Genomic DNA, 23291 nt, shown 5'->3' with positions numbered 1-23291 from the left:
CTTCGGCTTCTGCTAAGACAGCGCCTTCTGGTAACACCAGAGTGTTCGTTGTGCGGGCGCGCAACATCTGCTCAGCTTCGGCTGCACCTTCTGCAAGGTGCGGTGTCATCACTCCTAGGGGTCGCACCTGTAATGCCTGCAACTGCACTCTGAGTGCCCCCAACACAGTGGTCTGCTCCATCATCAACTCTTCCAGAGCATCCTTAGTGACATCGCAAACTAGTTCGCCACTGTCAAGAAGGGCTCCCTCAGAGGTCTTCGTTGTCTTTATCTTCTTTTGGGCAGTTGGCTTCTCCTAGATGTGCGGCCTCTTAAGTTGGGTCGATATTGTTGTACGTTCCTCTGCCTCATCCTCCTCCTGTATGTCCTGCTCTACGGACATATCCTGACCTTCCTCGGTCTCTTCAGTGGGCGCAGTTGTGGTTTCTGCCATCTACACTGTCGTTGCTGCCTCATCCGCCTTCTGTTGCGTGGCCGCTTCCTATTCCTGGTGTTTTCTCTCCACCAGCTTCGCGATGCACAACTTGGTCTCCCTCTTCCGCTGTTGTGCTGCAATCTTTTCCAATTCTGCCAAGTCCGGAGCACGCCACTCCGGAGACCATGCCGCCATTACCTCGAAGATTGCATCATTCGTTGCAATGAATGGAAGCTTCACCCACATTCGGGCTGGATCCTTTCGCGCCCAGATATACAGATTATGCATATCCGCCTTGAATTCTGTCGTGCTTTGCAAACTGTTGTATACCGTCGGGGACAAACGCGGCCTGCGGTTGATCCAAGTTCGGATGCTCGCCTCCATGAACGTCCAAAACACCTTGATCTCGCGAACCCTTGTCGCGTCTTTCGTCGCCCAGAGCGAGGTGTACCTCACGGCTTCGGGTAGGTTCTTCTCAATGGTGGGAAACTGGCTGTCCTTCGACAACTCCCCTGCAACCAACAGGATGGATAAGAGCAACCACGCGTAGTGGAAGGTCTTACCCTGCTCCTGGGCCTCCCGACAATTTATCAAAAATTCATCGCAAAGAAACTGCACCCAGTTGAACTGGACCCCCTCTGCACACTGCTCCGCCAATGCAATCACAGATGTTGGCACCTCATCTGCGCGGCATTTCCTCATGAGCTTTCCGGCCAACAGCTGGGTGGCGACGCGCACCCCTTTGTCCTTGATGCTTGCTATTACATACCCTCGCTTCCTCTTCTCCAGCTTATATTTGGCCTTCATCGCTTCTGCGAGGGCCGAGTCCCCGCCCTTTCCTATTATCCCTGCGGGATTGTTTCATTTGATGGGCAACCAAGAAATCCGGTGAATTAAGTCGGCCGTGATGGGAATCGACTCCTCCAGCCAGAGATACCCATCATGTACTAGACACAGTAGCTGCCGAATGACAAAAATCGTGATGGATGCGCGGTGGTAGTGGGGTATCCACCGCAGATGTAGTAACCCGGCCTTCTCCACACCGCGTAACCATTTCTGCTGCAATAATTGCTCCGTGGCTAGCTGTGGGAACTTCTCGTTGTCCGCGAGGTCCCAATCTTCGAACTTTATATTAGGTACCCGTCCCAGCGGCAGACTGTCAAACCTTATTTCGTCCGGAAGAAGCAGGGTCTGGAGCGCACTCTTCGTGGCCTCCAAGTCCTTCGGTATCTTGGCTTTCCCTTTCCATGGGGGGATGTAGGGGGTAACTTTATCGCCGAAGGTATGTGGGAAACATTCTCCGCCTCATCGTCCTGTGCTTCAATTTGGGCGATCAGGGCTTGCAAATCTTCTTCCTCCTCCTCTGTTTCAACGGCAACAGCTTTACCCTTCTCGGTCATTGACAATTGACTAAATCGTGGGTTCTGTGGTGACACCCGGACTGGCCCTATGGGCTGCTTGTTTTTCTGTGGTCACGGTGTGTGTGGGGACTTGGGAACCTCTGGTGCAACTGCTACCTCTCCAGGATCCTCTTGGGTCACACGTGGTTCTGGGGTTACTTCCGCGAATCGCACTCTAGTCCTCGCAGCCGACATTGTTTCTACACTGGGTGCATTCGGTCACATACTCACGGGTGGCAAGGTAGCTTGGTGCTCAATGCTCTGTACTAGCTCAACTCTCAAACAACCAAGTGTTGCCTCGAGGCTACCCCAAGGGATTTTATAGTAATGTTTGAATTTGAATTCGTCCATTCCCTCCACTTCTAAGTCATTAATACCGTCTTGGCAACAGATCATCCTGAATCTAGCTCTTAATTCTTGTCTTAATGGCTCGTCGCCCACTCCTTTCTACCTTAAATTAGACCTCTTGTCATGAACAGTGACATCAACGGTCACCTCCCAGCCTACCTGCGCAGCAATGCAGCCCCTTCTACGCGACCGCGGCCCCTGTGACATACTGGCCCTGCGCGGAACCTCCTTCCCGCACAGCTCTCCTGCAGACTCATTTATAGTCCCGCGCCTTCTTTCAACTACTTGGAGCGTTGAGACTGTGCTTCCTATAGATAGTCAGGTGGTCGCACCCCCGGTGCGAGGCTTCAATTTCCCTGCTAGCCCGAGCTGCAAGCACCCTTCAAATACCCTTGCGTCCGGTAGTGCGTCATGTTCTTCTTTGTATGGTACGCTCCCCTGTTTAGTAAGGTGTGGTCGCAGCCATGATAGCAAGGTCGCAACTCTTTCTAATGCAGTAGTAGGGCCAGCTAGACTTGGTCTCAGCATGCTTAGTTTTTCGCGGCCCGCTTGCATGACTTCGGTTTCCAGTTCATTGATTTCTTCATCCAATGTCACGCTTTTCTTTCTCAGCCGTGCCCACTCTTCATCGAGTTCGCGAAGTTTCAAGCTCCCTCGCCGAATGGCTTCCTGCAACTGCCTAATCCCTTTACCCAGGTCCTCGCGTCCTGTCCCAACTGCAGGAGCTGTGGTCTAGGGATTCTTCTCTGTCCTCCTAGTTGCATCTCTTCTTGTCAATGTTGGGGTCATTTCCGTGCTCCGGTTTTTGCTTATGGTCCTATAAGCCCATCGAACTGCTAGTACGCGCAGGTCCCAGTTGGTTCGTTTCGTCAGGTGAACTCTGTTCATGACTCCGCATAGCTGTTTTAATGCTCCATCACGGACTGTTTGTGGAGTGCGTCACCTTTGCTACCGCGTCAGGTTCTGATTTCCGATCCTTAGTCTGGGAAGTGTTTGCACAGTGTTGTCGCACAGAGTGTCTAGGCACCGCGACAACACTCAGACCAGGGGTTGTCACCCTGATCCCCGATCTCTCCGTTTAAGTCGTCTCCCTATAGCAGGCTAAAGGGGGTAGACCCTATGGGATAAAGGAAGACCAACTAGGAATCAGCTGGCTTGGGAGACACAGCATGGGGAAACAAGCACTTGATCGATTTTAGAATTTGATTAGATCTTTAAATGCTTAAGACCAGTGCCTTATGGAGTCAATGATCCAAGGTAATCAATTCGCTGCTGCTGCGTATGAAATAATTAATGACTGCTTGAAAAATTTGCAAAATATCTGATGATATGTAACGAGTATTAAATAATTCAAGCAATAACGAAAGATTTTCTATAGAAGCAAAATGTAATAGCAATTAAATTTCAAGAGATGCAAATGCTTTAAATAACCACACAATTTAAATGCTAACCAGTTTAGATCCTAGAATTAAAAGATGCTTAATAGCTCAAATCTAAGAGGATTTACCACTTTCCAATAGTTATTCTCCAGATATAAAAATTTAAGCACATTTAACTATAGTAAAATGATAAATACTAATACCACAAAAAAGACATCAAAAGGAATTTTCAATTTAAAAACTAAAAATAAAAAAATTAATTTTAAAATCTTTTTTATTTTTAAATTTTTTATTTTCTTATTTTCTTATTTCTTATTTTAATAATTCTAAATGAAACTTAAATATATCTACTTCTAAAACTAAAACCTAATTGTATATATAACAAAAATGAAAATCAAATTTAATATAAGAAAAAAAACAAAAAAAAAACAACAACAACAACTAACTTTTAGATTTATTTTTTATTTTTTAATTATGAATTCATAAAACAAAACTAAATGAAAAGAAAAAAAAAAGAAATCGAAATCTATTCTAACCTAAGTCAAATTTAAATGAAATCAAAAGAGTGTGCTATCCCTATCACACACAATATCGAATAAAAATCGAATGCCTTGTTTATGTGGCTGCAGGTATACGATGACGGCGGAAGAGAAAATGGAGGTCTGCAGAGGGATGCTCGACAGCAGGCAGAGGAGCTCGAGCGTTTGAAGATGGGCAACAGATGAGCAGCACACTAAGAATTTGAGGGTTTGTTGGACGGAGGTAAAAGAGTTCGATGGCCAGTCAATGGACAGCCTGGAGATGGTTGAGCGGAACGAGGACAGCGTTTGGATGCTACGGGGTGAGGAATGAGGAGTATGGCCAGCGGAATGGGCAATGGCGTAGAGAAAAGAGGAAGTCGACGATAGGGGATCAACGTGAAGGAAAAGGGAAATACGCAAATGAAGATCAAGGGGTATGAGGAAACGCAGATTGCAGAGTTGACTGCGTGAGGAGCGAATGACGATTGTGGGTTAGAGGGATCAGCCAGCGTGCAGGTGATGAGGATGGCTGGTTTGGATGTTGGTGATGACTGCACAAAGGAGCAATGAAATTCGCGTAAGGAAGAAAGGAGCTGCGTGTTGATAAAGAGAGGTGGACAGAGGCTCTGGCAGCGTGGGGAGATGAAAGAGACGCAGCGAGGGACAACGGATGGGGGTGGAGCTCGAAGACAACAATTTGCTTGCAGGTCTAGTGTGAAGGAGAAACTATGTGAATGAACACAGCGTACCTTAAAAATTTGAAACTTCTCAGCCACCGAAATGAAAACCCAAGAACTCAGAAAATCCCACAAAAATTTCCAAATCTGAAGTAAATATTCCTGCCAGAGCTGATCCTGAGGCCAGATCTTACCCTCCAACGCCTAGATCTTGCTTCGGACAAAATGTTTTCTTCCGACCTGCAACCTGCAATAACAAAAAACCGAACACCCAGAAATAATATATGCAAGGATTAAACCCAAAAAAATAAACCAAAACCATCTAAATAATTACAGTATTCACAAGTTAAAGGCTCTAAGCAGCCAGATCTGTCATTATGCCACAAAAATATTTTTTTTAAATTTTAAATTTAAGGTGAGGTGCTTTAGAAAACCCTTCATGCATTCACAATGGAGGTTCTAATGATAAGCCCGGGATCAAAACCAGCTGGGCTCTTCAGAAAATGCAATCTGGGAGTTGGCTGGTCCAACTGAAGACTTCCCCGAACGCCCGGTGATCTCAAAATCAAGGATTTCCTGCACAGCTTAATTCAACCATTAACATAGAGAGAGAAAACAACAATGAAATTCAGATCTAATGGAGATACCTGCCATTATATTCAAAAATTAAACTATCATTCAAACCCTAGTGATCAAACAAGATACCTGTGTTTAAATCAATCTTCAATAAGCTAACATCAATGGCTGAAAATAAATCTATGCAAGAAAATAGAACATCTTACAGCATTTTTCCAAAGAGTAACACCAGCAGAGATTAACCCCAAAGTCTTTTTTTATTTGCACATGAAAAACGATTACAAGAGAGCTTTCACTCAGCACACGACTCAAAGATCGAATGATATCAACCGACCACTGACCTCCTATTTAAAGAAAAATTTCCCAACGGCGAGTTCAAGTGATCCTTGTCAAAGCGATCTCGACCGTTTATGAGGATCAAAAAATCTTTTAATCTCATCCATCGAAATTAAAATAATGAGGAAATTCGAAATTATCATTTAAATGCATTTTAATTAATTCAAAATTTTAATTTTTGAATTAATTTCCTCAAAATTTTGACTTTGACTTAACCCTAGGGACCAAAGGCATAAAATTTAGCAAAATAATCATTTAACCTTAGTCCCTGGTCCTCTTAAAATTTAATTTTTTTAAGAACCCTCAAACTTAGCCTTTGGAAAATTTAAAATTACCTAGGACCTAGGACTCAGGACTTATGAGGATAAAATATTTTTCTAACCCTCAAGACACTTTACATCATGATTTTTACATTTTTACATCTCAAAGGGGAAAATCCATTTGATATAGACCCTCACAAACTACCCAGTCTTGCGACACAAATATAATCCAGCAGATCAAGCAATTTGTAATAAAATAACCTAACCAAATAGTTAGGATTATTCCCAAATCACTTTTACATAGACTCGATTTAGCACACTAGGATTCCCCTAAAATTTTAATGACAAAATCCATTCCGACTTTGGGGTTAGGCTGAAGAAAAACTCTGCCGATCATGGATCGGTGAGATAAAAAACCTTCTGTAACATAGATCATCACTAGAAAATTAGGTTTACCTAAGCAATTACATACATGACACGGATCTGCTGAGATTATTTACAATTTACACATGCAGACTGGGTTTACAATATAACATGATTAGGCTGATGATGATAGTCGAATGGCACGGACACGACGATCAAGCGCTACCCTTTTGCGAAAAAAGGGGGTGTACTGCTATGGGTCGTTGACACGTAGTGGTCAACACACAGCACGCGTCTGCACCCATCGACACAGGTGGGCGTGCAAACTTCTTCGTCCTGACTGCCCGGCTCGCGCTCGACACTGGGAACTTCCAAACCGTAAGCGTATATGTCTTCTACAATCGCGCAAGTTCCCCATAGTCTTTTGATGTGTACTCCACCATCGTGTGAGTGTCGCACGCAACGCCCATTCTAGCGCATCGTACCGCTGCTGTTCCGGTACTGCACTTTCAAATTTGTCCAAGAATTCATCCACTCATGTTATCCCATCATATGTTGGCAGTTCCCTTGCTTCGGTCGTCACGCACCGTAGTGATCTAATCATCATGTTACAATTCAACGTCGTCACTTCGTGCAACCGATTCTGCCAGCATTCTATCTCTTCATCTAAATCTGAAGTACAGGAATTGTCACGCTCCCATGAGATTCTCCCATCTTCAGTCGAGTTCACCCGATCCTGGTCTTGCGTCGTTATCTGGTAAATGCAATCCAGCTCATCGTCACTGTCATCATCACGCACAGGTTCAATGTAGCGCGCACCTTCGGCCGGATCTAGCGAAACTACTACGCGAAGGGACTTTTTCTCGAATATCATCTTCCGCTTCTTCAGGTTGATGACTCCATTCATATCAGTGGCCCAGTCTATTCCTAGCAACGCGGGGTAAGGGTTGTTGTCATCAACAATCTCTATTACTTCAAAGTTTGTCTGCGTGCTTGCGCCTTCGATGTCCACTATTACCCCTTGCAACCTTCCCATGGGCAAGACCTTTTGTTGGTTCACCATCCATAATTGAATAGGGGACCACTGCAATGCGGGCTTGCCCATGCGTTCCCATGTCTGCTTTGGTAACACATTCGCATCGGAACCTAAGTCCAGAATTACCTGATCCATTTCATATTCGTCAATCTGTGTTGTTAATCTCATCTCCCTCTCGGTGCGCAATGTATGCTTTCCTAGTTTCCGAACTATGCGTGGTTCACCTGACCCTGCGCATCTAGTTATCAATTCTTATAGTCCTTTCACTACCCTATCATCGTGCAGCAACTTCATGCATGTCTCTAAAAATGTAGTTAGCATAAAAGGATCCATTCCTAGCTTTGGTTGCTCCTTACTACCTGAAGTAGAGACCTCCGCGAAGCTCTTCTTAGCTTCCATAAACATCTCATTTGCGCGTTCCAAGTCAAACTCAGGTTCCTTTGTAGGAGCCTTGCGTGTATCTTCTTCGAGCTGCTTCCCCTTATCTTCCCCTGTGGTCGCATCGCTTCTGAGCACCATGTTCACGTTGGGGTCTTCTTCACGCAGTTCAGACCTCATCATTTGAATATTTTGTGTCGGATTAGGCTGAAGCACCCCCTTCTTGAGCATCTGTGCAATCAACGTAGGGCAATCTACCATTTCATGATCAAACTGCTCACAGTACGAACAAGATATTCTCGTTGGGTTGGTACAATTCTGAGCGTAGTGCCCCGATCCTCCGCAATTGTAACAAATTAATTGTCCCCGACCCCTTCCTGGCCCCATTCCTCCTTGTCCCCGACCTCTTCCCTAAAATCCAGCTTGCACCATCCCCGCGGCTGGGTCAAGACCTCGTGTTTCCGTCTGCATTCTATATGCTGGGGTCCAATCCATCATTAACTCATAGCTTCGACAAGTACGCTCATCGTGGCCCACTGATCTACAGAAATTACAAAACAGCTACTACGGAGTCTGTGTATACTTCTGCAACAGATGACAGTTGTCCATCGTGTGCTTTCCTCCCACCTGACAGATCGCACACCAGAGCACGAGTGCCGTACTTGGCCCTGCCTGTGCCTCTGGTCTCAATGGCATTGGTCCCCCTCCTGCCAAGTAGTTTGCGAATACCGGACAGTGATCCTTATCGTGGCCCTAGCCTTTGCATTTTATACACCACACTTCTTCGCGCGCCTCCGACCGTGGCGCCCTATCCTGCTTCAAACTCTGCATCTCCAAGCATAGGTTCTGTAGTTGTGCGTGGATCTGTTGGACTCCCAATCCCGGATCCTGTATTGGTGTTTCATGCAACCTCATTGCCATTTCCAATGCTTTTGCCTGGGTCGAAAGCTTCTGCTGTGACAGCGTCGTCCTCATGTGCGGTGTCAAAGATGCCACAAACCACGCGCGGTGTTGCGCATCTGTTCGCGTCATATTAGCCTCACGAATCGTACTCTTCAGTCTGGGGGGTCTCGCCTGGAAGCATCGCGATCTCCTTAAATCCAATGATTGATTGCATCTCTGATTTCGACAGGCTAAATTCTCTGTTCAACGTTATCTGGATTTCTGCTATTCCTGCATTTGGGTGATCATTTGAGTGCTTGATATACCACGTCAACGCACGATCCTGCTGCGCGCTTACCAATGTAGCCTTCTTAATGTTATCATCCGTAACCCCTTGTGCTTCCCACACTACTCTTACCATGAACCAGAACTGATCTGGGTCCTCATTTCCTACTCCTCTGAATACAGGTAGCTTAATCGTGCTCACCATATTGAACTGCTGGTTTGGTGGAGGTGGTGTGGGCGAAGATGGAGGTGAAGGGGGTGACGCGAGTGGTGGCGTAAGTAGGGATGGTAACTGCGGAATGCGTTGCCTTATCAAACTGACCGCACTCCTCAGAGAAACCCGAGCGCGCTCTTCCTCGCTCGCTCGCGGAGGTGAAATTAAAGGACTGTTTCCTAACCCTTCGATACCTTTGTAGACCTTTCCGCTCCACGTCGTTCCAATCATTAATGTATTCGCATCACCCGTTTTTCACATAACAGCATCTTAATCCAGGTATTCAAAGATTTGATGTACTTACCTCGCGGTCCCTTGAGAAAACGTCTTTCTGCTTCACTGTAGCTTACAGTCGTGTCTATCACAAATTCAGTGATAAACCCTCCTATTATCCGATCGAGCCAATGGTCTACGGCCTGCACGATCTTATCTTCTGATGCCTCTAGCCTGCGCACCAACTCCGGAGTCCACACTATCAGTTTATCGAGCTTATACCTTCCCTGGCTGTCGGCTAACCTTGCGATCCAATCATACAGCTCTGAAAAGAAGGACGCGAAGAAGATTTCGTGGATTTCCATATATACATAGCGATCCAGCCACCTCTTCTCGAATATCCGCGGAGTTTTGTTTTCCTGTGTCACAAACTCGTGAAGCTTCTCATCCAACCAATCTTCAATTCCCTTCTTCGTAGGGTTCTAGTGTTCTGACATCAAACATCCCTTAGGCAGATCCCAGTCCCGGCAACGGAACCATTTGTTGGCTTGTTGGGGCCTGACCCAGGTTTAGAAGTGTTTTAGCCAAACAAATCCCGAAACTACCGGCCCTTTCGGCAACAGTCCGCGGAGCGCGAACTGAGGTCTCACCCAAGGTAGTATGGGAGGGTGTTGGAACCAGGTTTCCGCACCCTAGGGATGTCTTAATGATGTCTGGAAAGGTCGCGGACCAATCCTGCGCGCTTGCGCTGCTCCGTGCAGCTGTCTGACCTTCGCGTAGCTCGGTACAGAGCGTGAAGAGGTGCTACCTAGATCCTTCACCCTTACGGTGTTATTATTATAGATCTAACTTAATTTTGTGGGCCCAATATTCTTATTTACTCATCTAACATTTATAACCAGTGTGCGCAATCATAAACTGTAAGAAATGCAAGGATATAACTTAAACATAAACACACAGATCAGATGCACAATATTCCCAAAATCAACTTATCTTTTATTAACCTTTTGTTTCAGTACAATCCAATTTCACCCTGCACACTCAGCTGCAGGGGTCTGTGCACACAACTACGGACTCTACCAGGCCTCTGTGCACACAGCTGCAGAGCCTCTTCCTACTCCTACAACCCAAGACTCGGACTTACAGACTCAAAGCGAATATCACATTCAAAAACCCATATCACTTAAGATCAAGACTAACCAAAGCTGACTTCTACCCTTAGAGCCTCGCTCTATTTATACATTCCCATGGTCCGCGAACCATGGGTAGGCCGACCCACTCTATATTAAATTACAATATTTTAGGGCGGACAACCCTAGACTCTCGCGCTCCGCGCCCACATTTTGCGGGATCTTTACATTACATTGACCAAACTCGGGCTCTAAGCCCCAAAAATCCGCTTATGGGGGGATCCGCAGCCCAATAGCTCAGATCCCTCACTGTCTTTGTGTAGTCTCACTGCCTCGGAATCAAATCCCACTGTTGTAATCACAGTCTAGAAATACACTCTCGACTTGCTCATAGTTAATGTAATGATGATCTCAACTAGAGTACAGTGATGGAGATATGATGAAATAGTCATCATGGTAATTGTCATAATAAAGCTCACTGTGCATCGATAAAGATCACAGTGAATATCTCAATAGACCTCATTGACATGGTGAAGAAGCAGCAGTGAAGATCTCAGTGATGCAGTAGTGATGGCTTCAATGGTGCAACAATGATGATGATCTCAGCAGTGACAGAGAAGAGGATTGATGTCTTGGTCTTGGAGTGGCAGAGTAGGTCAAGGGTCATGGTCTTGGTATTCGTCAATTGGAATCTCTATAAGAATTTTGTGCAGATTTTCCTCTCCAAGAGGGAGAGGTTTTGGCCCTGGTATAATGCCAACATCTTGTGTTCTTGTCTCTTTGTTTTTGATAGCAGTTTGATGAAGTAATAGCACACACTAATAAGGCAAAAAGGATTAAGCTAAGATAAATTGTAAAAACACTTCACAAATTGTTATCATGCTAAGAAGAATCACCTTAATTATGTTTGCCCTATATTCTTCAACATGGTATCAGAGGGAGGTTTAGAAGTCAAAGAGAGGTCAAATAAGAGACATGCAAAGATCAAGTCTCAAGCAAAGCATCTAAGAAAGCTGAAGAATATCAAGATCTACATATTGATCAAACCCTAGATCAAAGGAGACAGTCTACAACAGCAAGATCTTTTGTCTCCACAGTCATCATCAAAAGACCACCAAGACTCTCATCAAGATGCCCACAAAGCAATCAAAGACTACATCATCTTGAAGAAGGCCAAAGTCCAAGAAACAATCTACAACAACAATGTACAACAGTAAGGGTTTTGGAGATCGACAGTCTACAGATGAAGCATTCAAAACTCTAGTTCATGGCAACAGTTTTGATGCCTCCCACAATTAGGTCAATGACATATTACTGTTGCATACTACGAGGTTTGGAGCAATTGAGTGTCATCTCTAATCATAAGGATCAGACATACAAGTCAATTAACTTGAAGGCTTGAAGACAAGCTTCAACAAGGATCTTATCCGAGGGAAGCTCAATGCATCTACCCAAACAAGCAGCCAACATGATCAAGGTGAAGATTTCATCTTCACATATCAAGTAAGTATATTTTCATTCTATAATCAGGTTTGGTTCAATGACTTCATGTCTGCAAGGAGATCTATAGGTTAGATGGGTCATCAAAGGACCTTGCATGGAATAAGAAGGATTGACAGAATCCTTATGAAGAAGAGAAGTCAGTGAACATATCAAGGTCTCCTTTGAATTCATGGGAGGGAACTCTTAAAGTCTATCATCCCTATGCAGCAAGAAAGGAGACAGAAAAGAAATATATGAAGTAAGAAATACAGTAAAGGTTATATCACTTAGACCTGATTGAAGGTATCAAAGAATGAAGAAATATCTTCATAAGATCTCAATTGGGAGATCTGAGAAAGATGATAAGAAGATAATCATCTATGATGACAAGTGTCCTTGGGACAAGAAAGTTTTCTCATTTAACAACTTGTGGTATTTATGCTAGATAGAAAAAGGACAAGTTATGGACAAAAGTGTTGAAAGGTTAAAAAGACTTAAACATGTGCAGGAAGGCAATGGAAGTTTTCAAGACAGTATAGTATAGCTAAGATTCAATGCTATGGAAAGAAGCTCATATCGCCGGAAGGATGGAGGAAGCTGAAGAAAAGGGTCAAGGAAAGAGGGAGTAACAGACCTCTACTGTGAGTGAGATGGTGTCCCTCTCAAATGGGTCCTATCAGAAGTCCTTGCAGATATGACCATGGTAATAAGATGCATCGTGGCATCATGGAAGCATTAAAAACAAGAGCTCATGATATCACAAAATCCATGGCAGTCGAACATGGAGGGCATAGCTCTTGGGAATCTCATTGGACATTAAAGGAAAGGGAGAAGTCATCTAGGACAAAGGAAACATTTGCCAGATAGGGATATGCAAGATCCTGAAGATTCTCTGATAGAAACCTCAGCGAAGGATCCACTAATCTGGGAAGGTAGCAAGTGTTTCATCAGAAAATCCAATTTATGGAATTCATGAGATGATGGTATGATGACATGAGAAATGAAGCAGATCAAGGGATTGAAGATCTTTTCAATCTAGGAAGCTGTTGGAAGAAACCTAAAGGCAAAATGAGGTATGTATGCTTGTATTTGTATTTAATATTATAATGTCATGTCATATGGTTGCAGGTAACATGGATCAAGCATGATCAAGAGGAAAAAGATCTCCTCCTCGGAAAGGATGCAGAAAGACATAAGTCACATTAGATGAAATCAACATAATATGTCCTCATATGAAGTATGAGGTGGTTGACTACAATTGAAGAACTCTGATAGAAAACTCCTGGGAATGGAAGGTGTGAGGATGGAAGAGATCATATGCAACCATGATAAAGACAATCAACATCCAAAGAATCACATTTGACTAGGAAATCTCCCGGAAAGATGTGAAGACCCTTGACAACATATATCTTTGGGATATGTGTCAACACGTATGCAGGGTGTTGATAACTACAAGACAATGTCACTGGAAAAAGGCCATCACCAAAAGGTAATATGTGATTTGTTCTTGGTTTCTGACCTCTTGGAGATAGTCTGGATATGTGTGCAGGGCCATCGTAAGAAGAGTTGTGAAGGATGTCACAACTATGTACCTTATGATCTAGAGCAATCACCGTTGAAGGAAAGGTGAAGATAGATGGCCCTATGAAGGAAGCCCCAGAAGTAAAGCCAAGGAGGATAATTTTTGGGAAAGAAGGAATGACATGATGAAGGAAAGTGATGGATGGTTGAACCCTACATATGAAGAAATTGATGACATCAAGGTCTTGGATCATCAGTCAACTAGAAGACCCTATAAAGTATTAATGATAGAGCTCCTGTTTAAGAGCGAGCTCTGGGAGGTTCCTATGAGTAAAGGAACGAGCAAGTTTCTAAGTAAAGAGAAACTTGGAACTCATCCCTAGTTAAGAGGGAGAGCTAGACACAACATTCTTGTCTTCAGTTTGGAAGAAAGAATGGAGGATTGTGTAATCATTTGGCATCCGACACTCTTTGAGGATGTGGTAGGGCATCCAAGACAAGAGAGGACAAGAGGACCGATATTCTTGAGGGTTGGGAACCCAAAATGAGAATAGTCTTAGTAGGGCATACTCGAAGAACACCCGGGTTGGTATGACCCTAAGAGAGATAATGATGATGTGTGCCTATCAGTGATTGGTCTCGCCAACATTGTGTGCTCTGATCTAAGTGAGAGATAGAGTTGTTAGTCAAGGCCTTGCTATATGAAAACAATGTTGGTTGAAATGATGTTATAACAAATGGATTACAAATCCGATTCTTCTTATGAGAAATTCTTCAGATTGAGAATGACCAAGTACCATTATGAATACCTCCCTAGTTAAGAGGGAGTGTTGAAGAAAGTGTAACTAGGTTCGGTCTTCATTATGACATGATCTTTGTAAATGATGTAATAAAAGAGAATAAATCATTTTTGTATGCCTTGCTACATGGGTTTCATGAGCAAGAAGTGTCATAGGTCAAAAGACTTCTTCTAGATGTCTTTAGGATTTATTAATATGTCAAAGAGTCATGTCATGTTTAAAGAAGCTCTTTATGAGCCTATGTAAATGTATACAAGTCTATAAAAGTGTGTAGCAGCCCTCCAAAGACCAAGATCAATCCTCCATTAGCAAGCACGAGAAGTCTACAAGCAAATCAATAAGGAATTCATCATGTCAGCTTCAATATTAAATTAAATATATAAATGGTAGTCATGTCGGCCTAGAAAAATAGACACAACGATTCATGAAGTCAAGTCGGCTTATTTGCAAGGAGCAACCGCTATAAATACCCTATCAACGTATCCACAAAAGGCAGATCATAACTCGCATTTTCCTCTCTGAAATTTCGTATGGGTATAGGAGCAGATCCGCACTACAGGAAGGCAATTGTCTGGATCTCGGATGAAGAAGTTTCACCATACTATTCGAATGGGTATGGGAGAAAAGATCCGTACTACAGGAGGACATACCTCTGCACTTCGTATGGCACAATAAGACAAGCAAACACTTCGGATGGGTACAGGGATCTGATCCGCAGTCTCAGTGATAAGTATAAATACAGTGATGTGAAATCTCGGTGAGAACAGTGGCTTGACATCTCTCGGATGGGTATCATGATTCCAGAAAAGATCTCAGTACAAGGAGGAATGTTATCACAGTCTCGGTGGATCTATTTCCTAATAGTCTATGTATATATATGATGAAAAAGGGCTCAGACCCTCACTGTCTTTGTGTAGTCTCACTGTCTCGGAATAAGATCCCACTGTTGTAATCACAGTCTAGAAATACACTCTCGGCTTGCTCACAGTTAATGTGATGATGATCTCAGCTAGAGTACAGTGATGGAGATATGATGAAACAGTCATCATGGTGATTGTCATAATAAAGCTCTCGGTGCATCGATAAAGATCACAGTGAAGATCTCAATAGACCTTGTTGACATGGTGAAGAAGCAGCAGTGAAGATCTCAGTGATGCAGTAGTGATGGCTTCAATGGTGCAACAATGATGATGATCTCAGCAGTGACAAAGAAGAGGATTGATGTCTTGGTCTTGGAGTGGCAGAGTAGGTCAAGGGTCATGGTCTTGGTATTCGTCAATTGGAATCTCTATAAGAAGAATTTTGTGCGGGTTTTCCTCTCCAAGAGGGAGAGGTTTTGGCCCTGGCATAATGTCAACATCTTGTGTTCTTGTCTCTTTGTTTTTTATAGCAGTTTGATGAAGTAATAATACACACTAATAATGCAAAAAAGGATTAAGCTAAGATAAATTGTAAAAAAACTTCACAAATTGTTATCATGCTAAGAAGAATCACCTTAATTATGTTTGCCCTAGATTCTTCAACAAAACCCACCTTCCAACATGTGCTCTTGGAAAATAGGCGAGAAGGCATATGACTAATGCAGGTGGCAGAGATATGAATGACACGTCGTCATCAACTACTAGTGGCTCTCAAGGGCTGACGGTTGTCGGCTGGAAGAGATGAATAGGAGAAAAGTTTCTCCTAGGAGTCACCCACTTTTGGTGGACAACAGGATCATAGAGATAGAGGAGTATCGAGTACTATAACTCTATAATATACTTGCAAACTGAGTATCTCAAGGCACTAACTCAGGAAACTCAACAATGCCCTTAGTTGTACTTCTTGATTACCCAGGAAGTGTAAGGTTGTAAAACTTGAAATAGATCAAGGGTCAACTTGAACTCCAACTTAGACTCAGACCAATCTGATTTCAATGACTCATTTTGCTAAAAAGAAATACTTAAAATATTTAAATTTTAAAGGAAAATATATTTTAAAGATTCAAAACCATTAGATATAAAATATGCAAAGTTTGTTCATGCCTATACCATGTAAGGGTGAATGTATGAAAAAATTTCAGAATTGCGCCAATTGCAAAACATATTGGCAACAAAACACATAATCAATGAGGCTCTAAAAGGCCTCTACACTCTAAAGTCGAAGAAACATGCTACAAGCATCTACTTTCCCCTCGCCTGGACTTCATCAAATTTCACAAGCTAAATCTCCTCTCATGGTATTCCAAGATAGATGGTTATTTGCAGAGTATGGGCTTGAGCAAAAGTGAAGTAGATCCTTACTTATGTCATACATTTGTTGGGACAGATATGCTTATTTTAGCGTTGTGTGTAGATGACTTGTTCCTTATAGGTGCAAAGACACACACTACATGATGTAAAGCGGGCATGGTTGTTGAGTTTGAGATGGGCATTGGCATGATGCATTACTCCTTGGGTTTAGAGGTTCAGCAAAGACCAAGGGAAATTTTCCTTAAGCAAAGTAAGTATGAAGTGAAGATCCTAAGAGGTTTCAAATGGAGGAGTGAAAACCTGCTACCATAACCATGACAGCTTCAGATTCAGGGTTGGTGGACCCTACAACAGCCAACTAATAGGTTCTTTGGTGTATTTAAATTTTGGTCAACACTAGCATAGACATACATTTTGCAGTAAACACTTTGGGCCAGTTCGTGGTGGAGCCAAGGCAAGGGCACTAGATAGCAACAAAACATGTGCTCAAATGACTAAGGGGCATAGTGTAGTATGGTCCTTGATAACTTAGTGATGTTTGCAGGTGCATACAAACTCAGATTGGGTAGGCAATTTAGAAAATGAGAAGATCACCTCGACGTCTACTTTAGCTTGGGATCAACAATGATAATAGTCTAGAAGGAAGCAAACTTCCATGGCACTTCGCTCAACAAAGACAAAACACATGGCAGTCAGTAATGCTTATTGTGAGGCCATCCAGCTTCGTAAGTTGCTTGCAGGATTATTTCATCAAGACTTTGTTCCCACAAAGATTTACTGCGATAATCACAGTTGTATCAAACTTTTTGAGAATCTAATATTTCATGACAGTGCCAAACAAATAGAGATCATATATCACTTCAAACGAAACAGGATTCAAAACTGAGCAGTGAAGCTCCCATATATTCCCATGGATCTATAGGTAGATGATATTCTAACAAAGCCCTTAGCAAAAGGGAAGTTTGAAGTATTCAAAGAGATACTTGGATTGGCGCAGATTCTGCAAAATTTCTTTCTTACTAAATGGGAGCATTAAGAACTGTAGTTCAAGCAAGAACTTCTTGCATCGGTTTCAAGTGAGCATGCAAGAAGTGGTTTAAGGCATTGTAATTCATTTAGGATAAAGTGAAATATCTTTTGTTTTTCAATGGAGTCTAATAAAGTGCATTCAATGCATAATGACTTAAATAAACTAGATTTAATCTCAACCATACATCTAAAAATCATATTAGCATTTTGGAGATTAAGGTTTTGTTATATTGAGGTTTCAAAAAAACATAAATAAAGCACAAAAGAGAGGTTTGTTCACAATTGAATAAATGAGCAAATAAGCAACCAAAGGAAAGAAAGCAGTGATGGGAAGAAGAGGATCGATCAACAATCTAACATGTTGAAGAAAGGTCATACTGCAATAGTCAAACAACAAATATGTACATATCCATACGAATTCATACAGCATCCTACAACAAACCATACAGGTCATGAAATTGTTGCTCCTCACTTTTTGTTCAAGTTGCACTCTTAGTTAAAGCCATACAACTTAGTTCTTGGGTAACATGAACAAGTTGTACAGTTGCTAGATCAATCAACCTGCGGAGGTTTCCTTGTAAGCTTTAAGGAATGAAAGGTTGATTTAGAAGGAGAAATCATATATGCATGTGTGTATTAATTTATACTTCCACAATTTATCATTTTCCAGCTATTGTGTGAGTGTTGTGTTAATTAAATTATGCAATTGATTTATTTGATTGAGAACATAAGGATTGCAGTCACCTAGGGTTTCTATCATTAGTTTTAGTTTGGGAGATGAGCTACATTACCTCAATATCTTTTGTTGTCTTAATCAATGGATCAACATCCCCTTTCTTCATACTAGGAAGGGGTCTTAGAAAATGATGCCCCCTATCCCCTCTCCTTTTCTTTTTAATAGTTCAAGGGTTAAGTAGGTTAATAATGGAGGCTTTAAAAGTTTAAGATATGGTAGTTCTAAAGGGATAAACATTGGAACTGCCTACAACATTACATGTCTCTTGTTTGTGGATGATATATTATTTTTTGTGAAGGTACAAGAAGGGCCACTCAGGGGAAAAAGGATTCGATTCTATTCTAGTGCATTTTTGTTCCATAGTAGAGCAGAGTAGCTAAGAGTGGGTAGAGTGCAAAATATGGAGAGTTTATGTTATGTAGCAACTCATGAGCCACAAGTGTCACTCCTTTGTATTTGCACCATTTCCATTCAGAGAAGCGAGAGCAAAGCAGCCTCACCTTCCACTAGATTTTCTCCTGAAATGTTTTCCCAAGTCGTATTTTGTGTGATTGTGGTTTTCTGAGTGATTGTTCTATTTGTTCTCTATTTTCAGCATTTTATATATTGCGTGCATAAGCAAAAACAGTAATTTAATAAATCTAGAAAATGTTAGGAAAATTAACCCTCAAAGTATAGATTTTCAGATTTTCGGAGGTAATCAAAAAACTTTGGTTGAATGATCAAAGAAGAAAGGCCTTGTTTTGGCATCAAGGAAAACATTGGCTGTCCCAAAAGCAAATGGAGGCTAGGGTCTAAAAAAGCCCTCTCTTCTTCAAGGCACTAAAAGTACAAAAACGTGTCGAGGTTAATACAAGAAAAAGGGTTGTGGGTTCAAGTGATTAGAGCCAAGTACATTGTTCCTGCTGTTGTAAGAGATTGGGTAAGGAATCCAATAAAACATGTACATAATGCCTCAATATTTTGGAAAGTTGTCAACTCAGCTTCTCATTTGGTAGATAACTAGCTGATTTGGCAAGTGGGCAAAGGTAACAAAGCGCAAATTGGTCTAGACCCATGGGGAGGCAGCAAGGGATTGCACGGATTACCTCTTCGGATGATTCAGGAGATAATAAGTAAGGATATTATACACTTAGACAGGTTGTGAACTAGGAGAGGTCTACAAATTAGCAACAGCATTGGCTTACCTAGGAGGAGATTGGTCTAGGGGAAGAACTTGCTGAAGCATGGAAGATCTACACAGATGCATTAAAAGACAATAATTTCAAAATAAAAGAAGATGATGACCAGATGTCATAGTCACTCAATCCTATTGAAATTTATGTGCGGACTCCAGAGACTATGTTACAAAGCCCTTGCGGAGGAAGGAAGGGAGGGTCAAGTCACAGCAGGTATGGAAGTGGAGAACCATCTGGAAATTAAGGTGCCCTCCCAAAAACAAAATATTCATGTGGTTGATTTTAAATAATGGGGTTCCCACACGGGAGGTGCTACAAAAGTAAAACTTCAATGGGACCAGGTTGGTGTAGCTTATGTCAACAAGCAAATGAAACAATTGTATATTTAATTATGGCAAGAGGTGCAAAATATGACAGGTCTAAGAAATGCATGAGAGGGTGAAGATATAGAAGAAGCATTCAGATCATCGTATGCAAAAAATGATACAAAGATGATAATATTGTTTCCTCTTAACATAGCTTGGGAAGTATGGCTACCCAAGAACCTAAAAATGTTTTGTAAAGAGACCCAACCTCTTAAATGTGTGATCTAGTCACTAAACATCTTAAAACCTTGTCCGCTGCCCCAGGATAAACAAAACAGGCATGAGATGAAAGAAGAGATAATCAACAAGGATATCCCATGGGCATACTTTGATGGTGCCTCACAAGGAAGCCATTCAAAGGGAGGCTCAAGGAGAATTTTATATCTTTCTAAAAATCACAGCATTTATTTCAAAGCTAAGATAGAGCAGGAAACTAATAATTATCTTGAATTGATGGCTCTCAAATCCGTTCTTCAGCTGACCGAAGAATTTGGTGTATCACAAATTCAAATATTTGGTGACTCACTGCCAGTTATTCAATTGTTGCAAAAGGAATTTCATGTTACAGCCAGCCACTATATGATGATGTACAACTCCAAATGACAAATTTCTCACATATCTCTGTCTCACATATACAGGAACAAGAACAAGATAGTGGATGGACTTTCAAAAAATGAGCTGGCACTGGAGTGAGGAACCTGGATTATATCCATCCTTCGGAATGGGCACTCAACTGGATATACTCATGAACCTTAGCTTTTAAAGTTATACTTTTGTTTAAGACAGTGAACAGTTTGAGGTTTTTAGTTGGAATGAAGTAATTCATAATTTCGTGTCTATTTAAGATGGGAACAGGGCAAACTTTACTGCTACAGTTTTCTGTTATGTATTAGAAGGCAAGTATGAAAAGCTGTTTGCTTCAAGTGGCTTTAGTGTACTTCTTGAATGCCGCTGCCATATGATACTAGTGAATACAGCAAAATGGCACCAAGTTCAATAAATATATGAACCAAGATGCATCAAAATTAAAGCTGTAAATGGCCTCTAAAATCCAAAAGTAATCATATTACAGAACAAACAAATAATCTGAATCTAGATCGTCTACAGTCTTTGCATGGGTTTGCTCAGGAAGCACTCTAACCAGCAAACGAACAGTGTCAAAACAACACTCTTTGCTACAAACGTCAAAGTCTTCACAAGCTCACAAACGAAAAATGAGAAGGGTGTGAAGCAAATAGTGGGAAGCATAATTAAATAGATGAAAATTAGATGGTTTTTTTAGTGGGTGGGGCCATGCTGCATGAAACAAGTTCGAACCAGTCAAACCAGTTGGTTTTGAAGAGATTTATATAAAACTGGACAATTTTTTACCAGTTCTGTATGGAACTGGCCAGTTGGGGATAGAACCAGACAAAACCTTTTAGAGCAACTATTACAGAATGGAAACCTCCAAACAGTCCAAATCAGCCGGTTCTGATAACGTATCCCGAGTTAGGGTTTAGGTATGCAGGCCAAGTTCTCGTTCCAATATGCCTAATTATTTATTATAAAACAAGAACTGAAACCAAACAAACTAAAGCTAGGGAGTGAGGAAGAGCGAAAAGGAGATGTCATCAAAACGCTTGAAAGTTTATATATATATATATAGATCTATAGATATAACCCCAATTCACAAGTCTGACGAGAGCTATTTAATTTGAACTGATCCTCGATACTGTGTATTTTGAAAAGGAGTTGTCTTTAGTGCGATTTTTTTGGACTTTCAGGTGCTGAAATCCGGCGGAAAAAATTGAGATGAAATCTTAATTTATGTTATTTAAATTGGTTTTTTGACTGTATATTTAAATTCAGCACCCTGACAAACTTTAGGGAAGTTCGATTGTGCAGGGTTACCCATCAAACTTGTGATTTCAATAAATCCGTGCTGAGTTTTAGAGAAATTAGACCAGAAAAACTCATCGAAAAAGCTTCCAAAAAATCACACTAAAGACCACTCGTTCTGAAAACTTGACAAACCCAAATTTGTCCGCTGTCTGGAATATCACCAGTAATGAACAGGTCTTTAGCATCCAGAAACACTCAACTTTACTGTGAATCTTACAGTTCTTGAAACCACCTGTACAGGTAGTCCGTTTCTTGATTTTCCCATACCTGGTTATGAAAATAAGTTTCAGCCTCGTTACTAATCCAACTCATGACAATCTTACCTAACTTCGACACCTCGTTCTGACAAATAACAGCTAAATAAAAATTGTCACTCAAGATGTGGTCCGCTAGCAAGTCGGAGCACTTTACAATGATGATCCAGGTCCAAAATCTAGACGGCATGCTCCACGTGATAATGTAGTTGATTAAGTCTTCCCAAGGTGTCAAGTCGTTTCAATGAGATAAAGCATGATTCCATGTTAATGCAAAGACAGTGTTAATGGCAGTTTCCATGCTACTGAGGTTTATGCATATAAGCATAAAATCCGAGTGGCTTTCATGGAATAGATATCACAGCTTCTTAGCTTCTTAGCCAGAGTTGATCATCGTAGGAGATCGTCCAAACGGATTGAAAATAACTTTACCAGCTTAAATACAGTTAAATATATAAATATTTGGGTGAATGAAACCCTATAAATGCAATCAAAGAAAATGTAAAATAGCACACAGAAAGATAACTTCCTCGAATATAACATTAAATAAGCGTTCGGGCTGAACATTTATATTGAATTACCAGTTTTCGGACAAACATTACAATAAAATTGAGTTGACATAAATATTCAAACATGCGTTGAGATGCAATAAAGGAATGTAGATTCAGAAGAAAATGATGAATGGAACCTGTAATGAGGACATGAGAGCCGCAATGCTTGCAGTAATAGACGTAGAGATCGGATTCGGGGCCATCTGGAGCAGCATCCTCGCTGGAATACGTGTGGGTAGTCCTCTTCGGCATCTCTCGATGCTCCCAGGAATTTGGTAATTACCCTGTTCGTAAGCTTTGCTTTTACCTTGTTCTCGCACCGAATGATTCGCAACACATTTATCTTTACGAAACTTTTCAAATTTGCCAATCGGAGATTTGTGGGGACAATCGGTCGAGTCGAGGGAAACCTCTATAAACGTGCCCGCATGGTTGGTCCTTTGGGCTTGTTGGACGACTTTGGGCATACTTGCATCAATTGCAGATTTTTTATTTTGTTATATTTGCAGATCTCATTGCCATGGCGTAAACTTGATTTTTTATTTTGTCACATACATGTGTGTTGAGTTTCCAATTAAGATAAACTATTAGATTTATGTTTAATAATTATTAATTAGATTCTGATTTAATAATAAATTAATTAAATTTTAGATTTCGTGATTTATATTTTTGAATAATAATGTTTTTCAGATTAATTATATTATTAAAATTTCGTCGCGTTTCCAATTAACTAATATAGTTTATTCTCAAAACACTAATGAAAAAATCAATCAATTTTAAAAAATTAATATGTAATTTAAATATTAAATTTTATGAAAATAAATTATATAATATTTATATTATTTTT

General features: G+C 41.4%; 1 protein-coding gene across 1 annotated transcript in view; it reads right to left on the bottom strand.

Moving 5' to 3' along the window:
* Nucleotides 1–22771, bottom strand: part of LOC149266405 (UPF0235 protein At5g63440) — a 75411-nt gene extending 52640 nt beyond the window's left edge. The window contains exon 1 of the mRNA XM_089430524.1: nucleotides 22582–22771. Within this exon, the coding sequence (XP_089286650.1) occupies nucleotides 22582–22696 (115 nt within the window). The 5' untranslated portion in view covers nucleotides 22697–22771. The remainder of the gene's footprint in view (nucleotides 1–22581) is intronic.
* Between the last annotated feature and the right edge of the window lie 520 nt (nucleotides 22772–23291).

The sequence above is a fragment of the Pinus tabuliformis genome, chromosome 6, assembly GCF_031772625.1.
Source record: "Pinus tabuliformis cultivar Carrire ecotype Pingquan chromosome 6, CPIR1, whole genome shotgun sequence".
NCBI classification, from domain to species: Eukaryota; Viridiplantae; Streptophyta; class Pinopsida; order Pinales; family Pinaceae; genus Pinus; species Pinus tabuliformis.
Note: the sequence above shows the minus strand (reverse complement) of the source record. Positions and strands in the feature narration are given on the sequence as shown.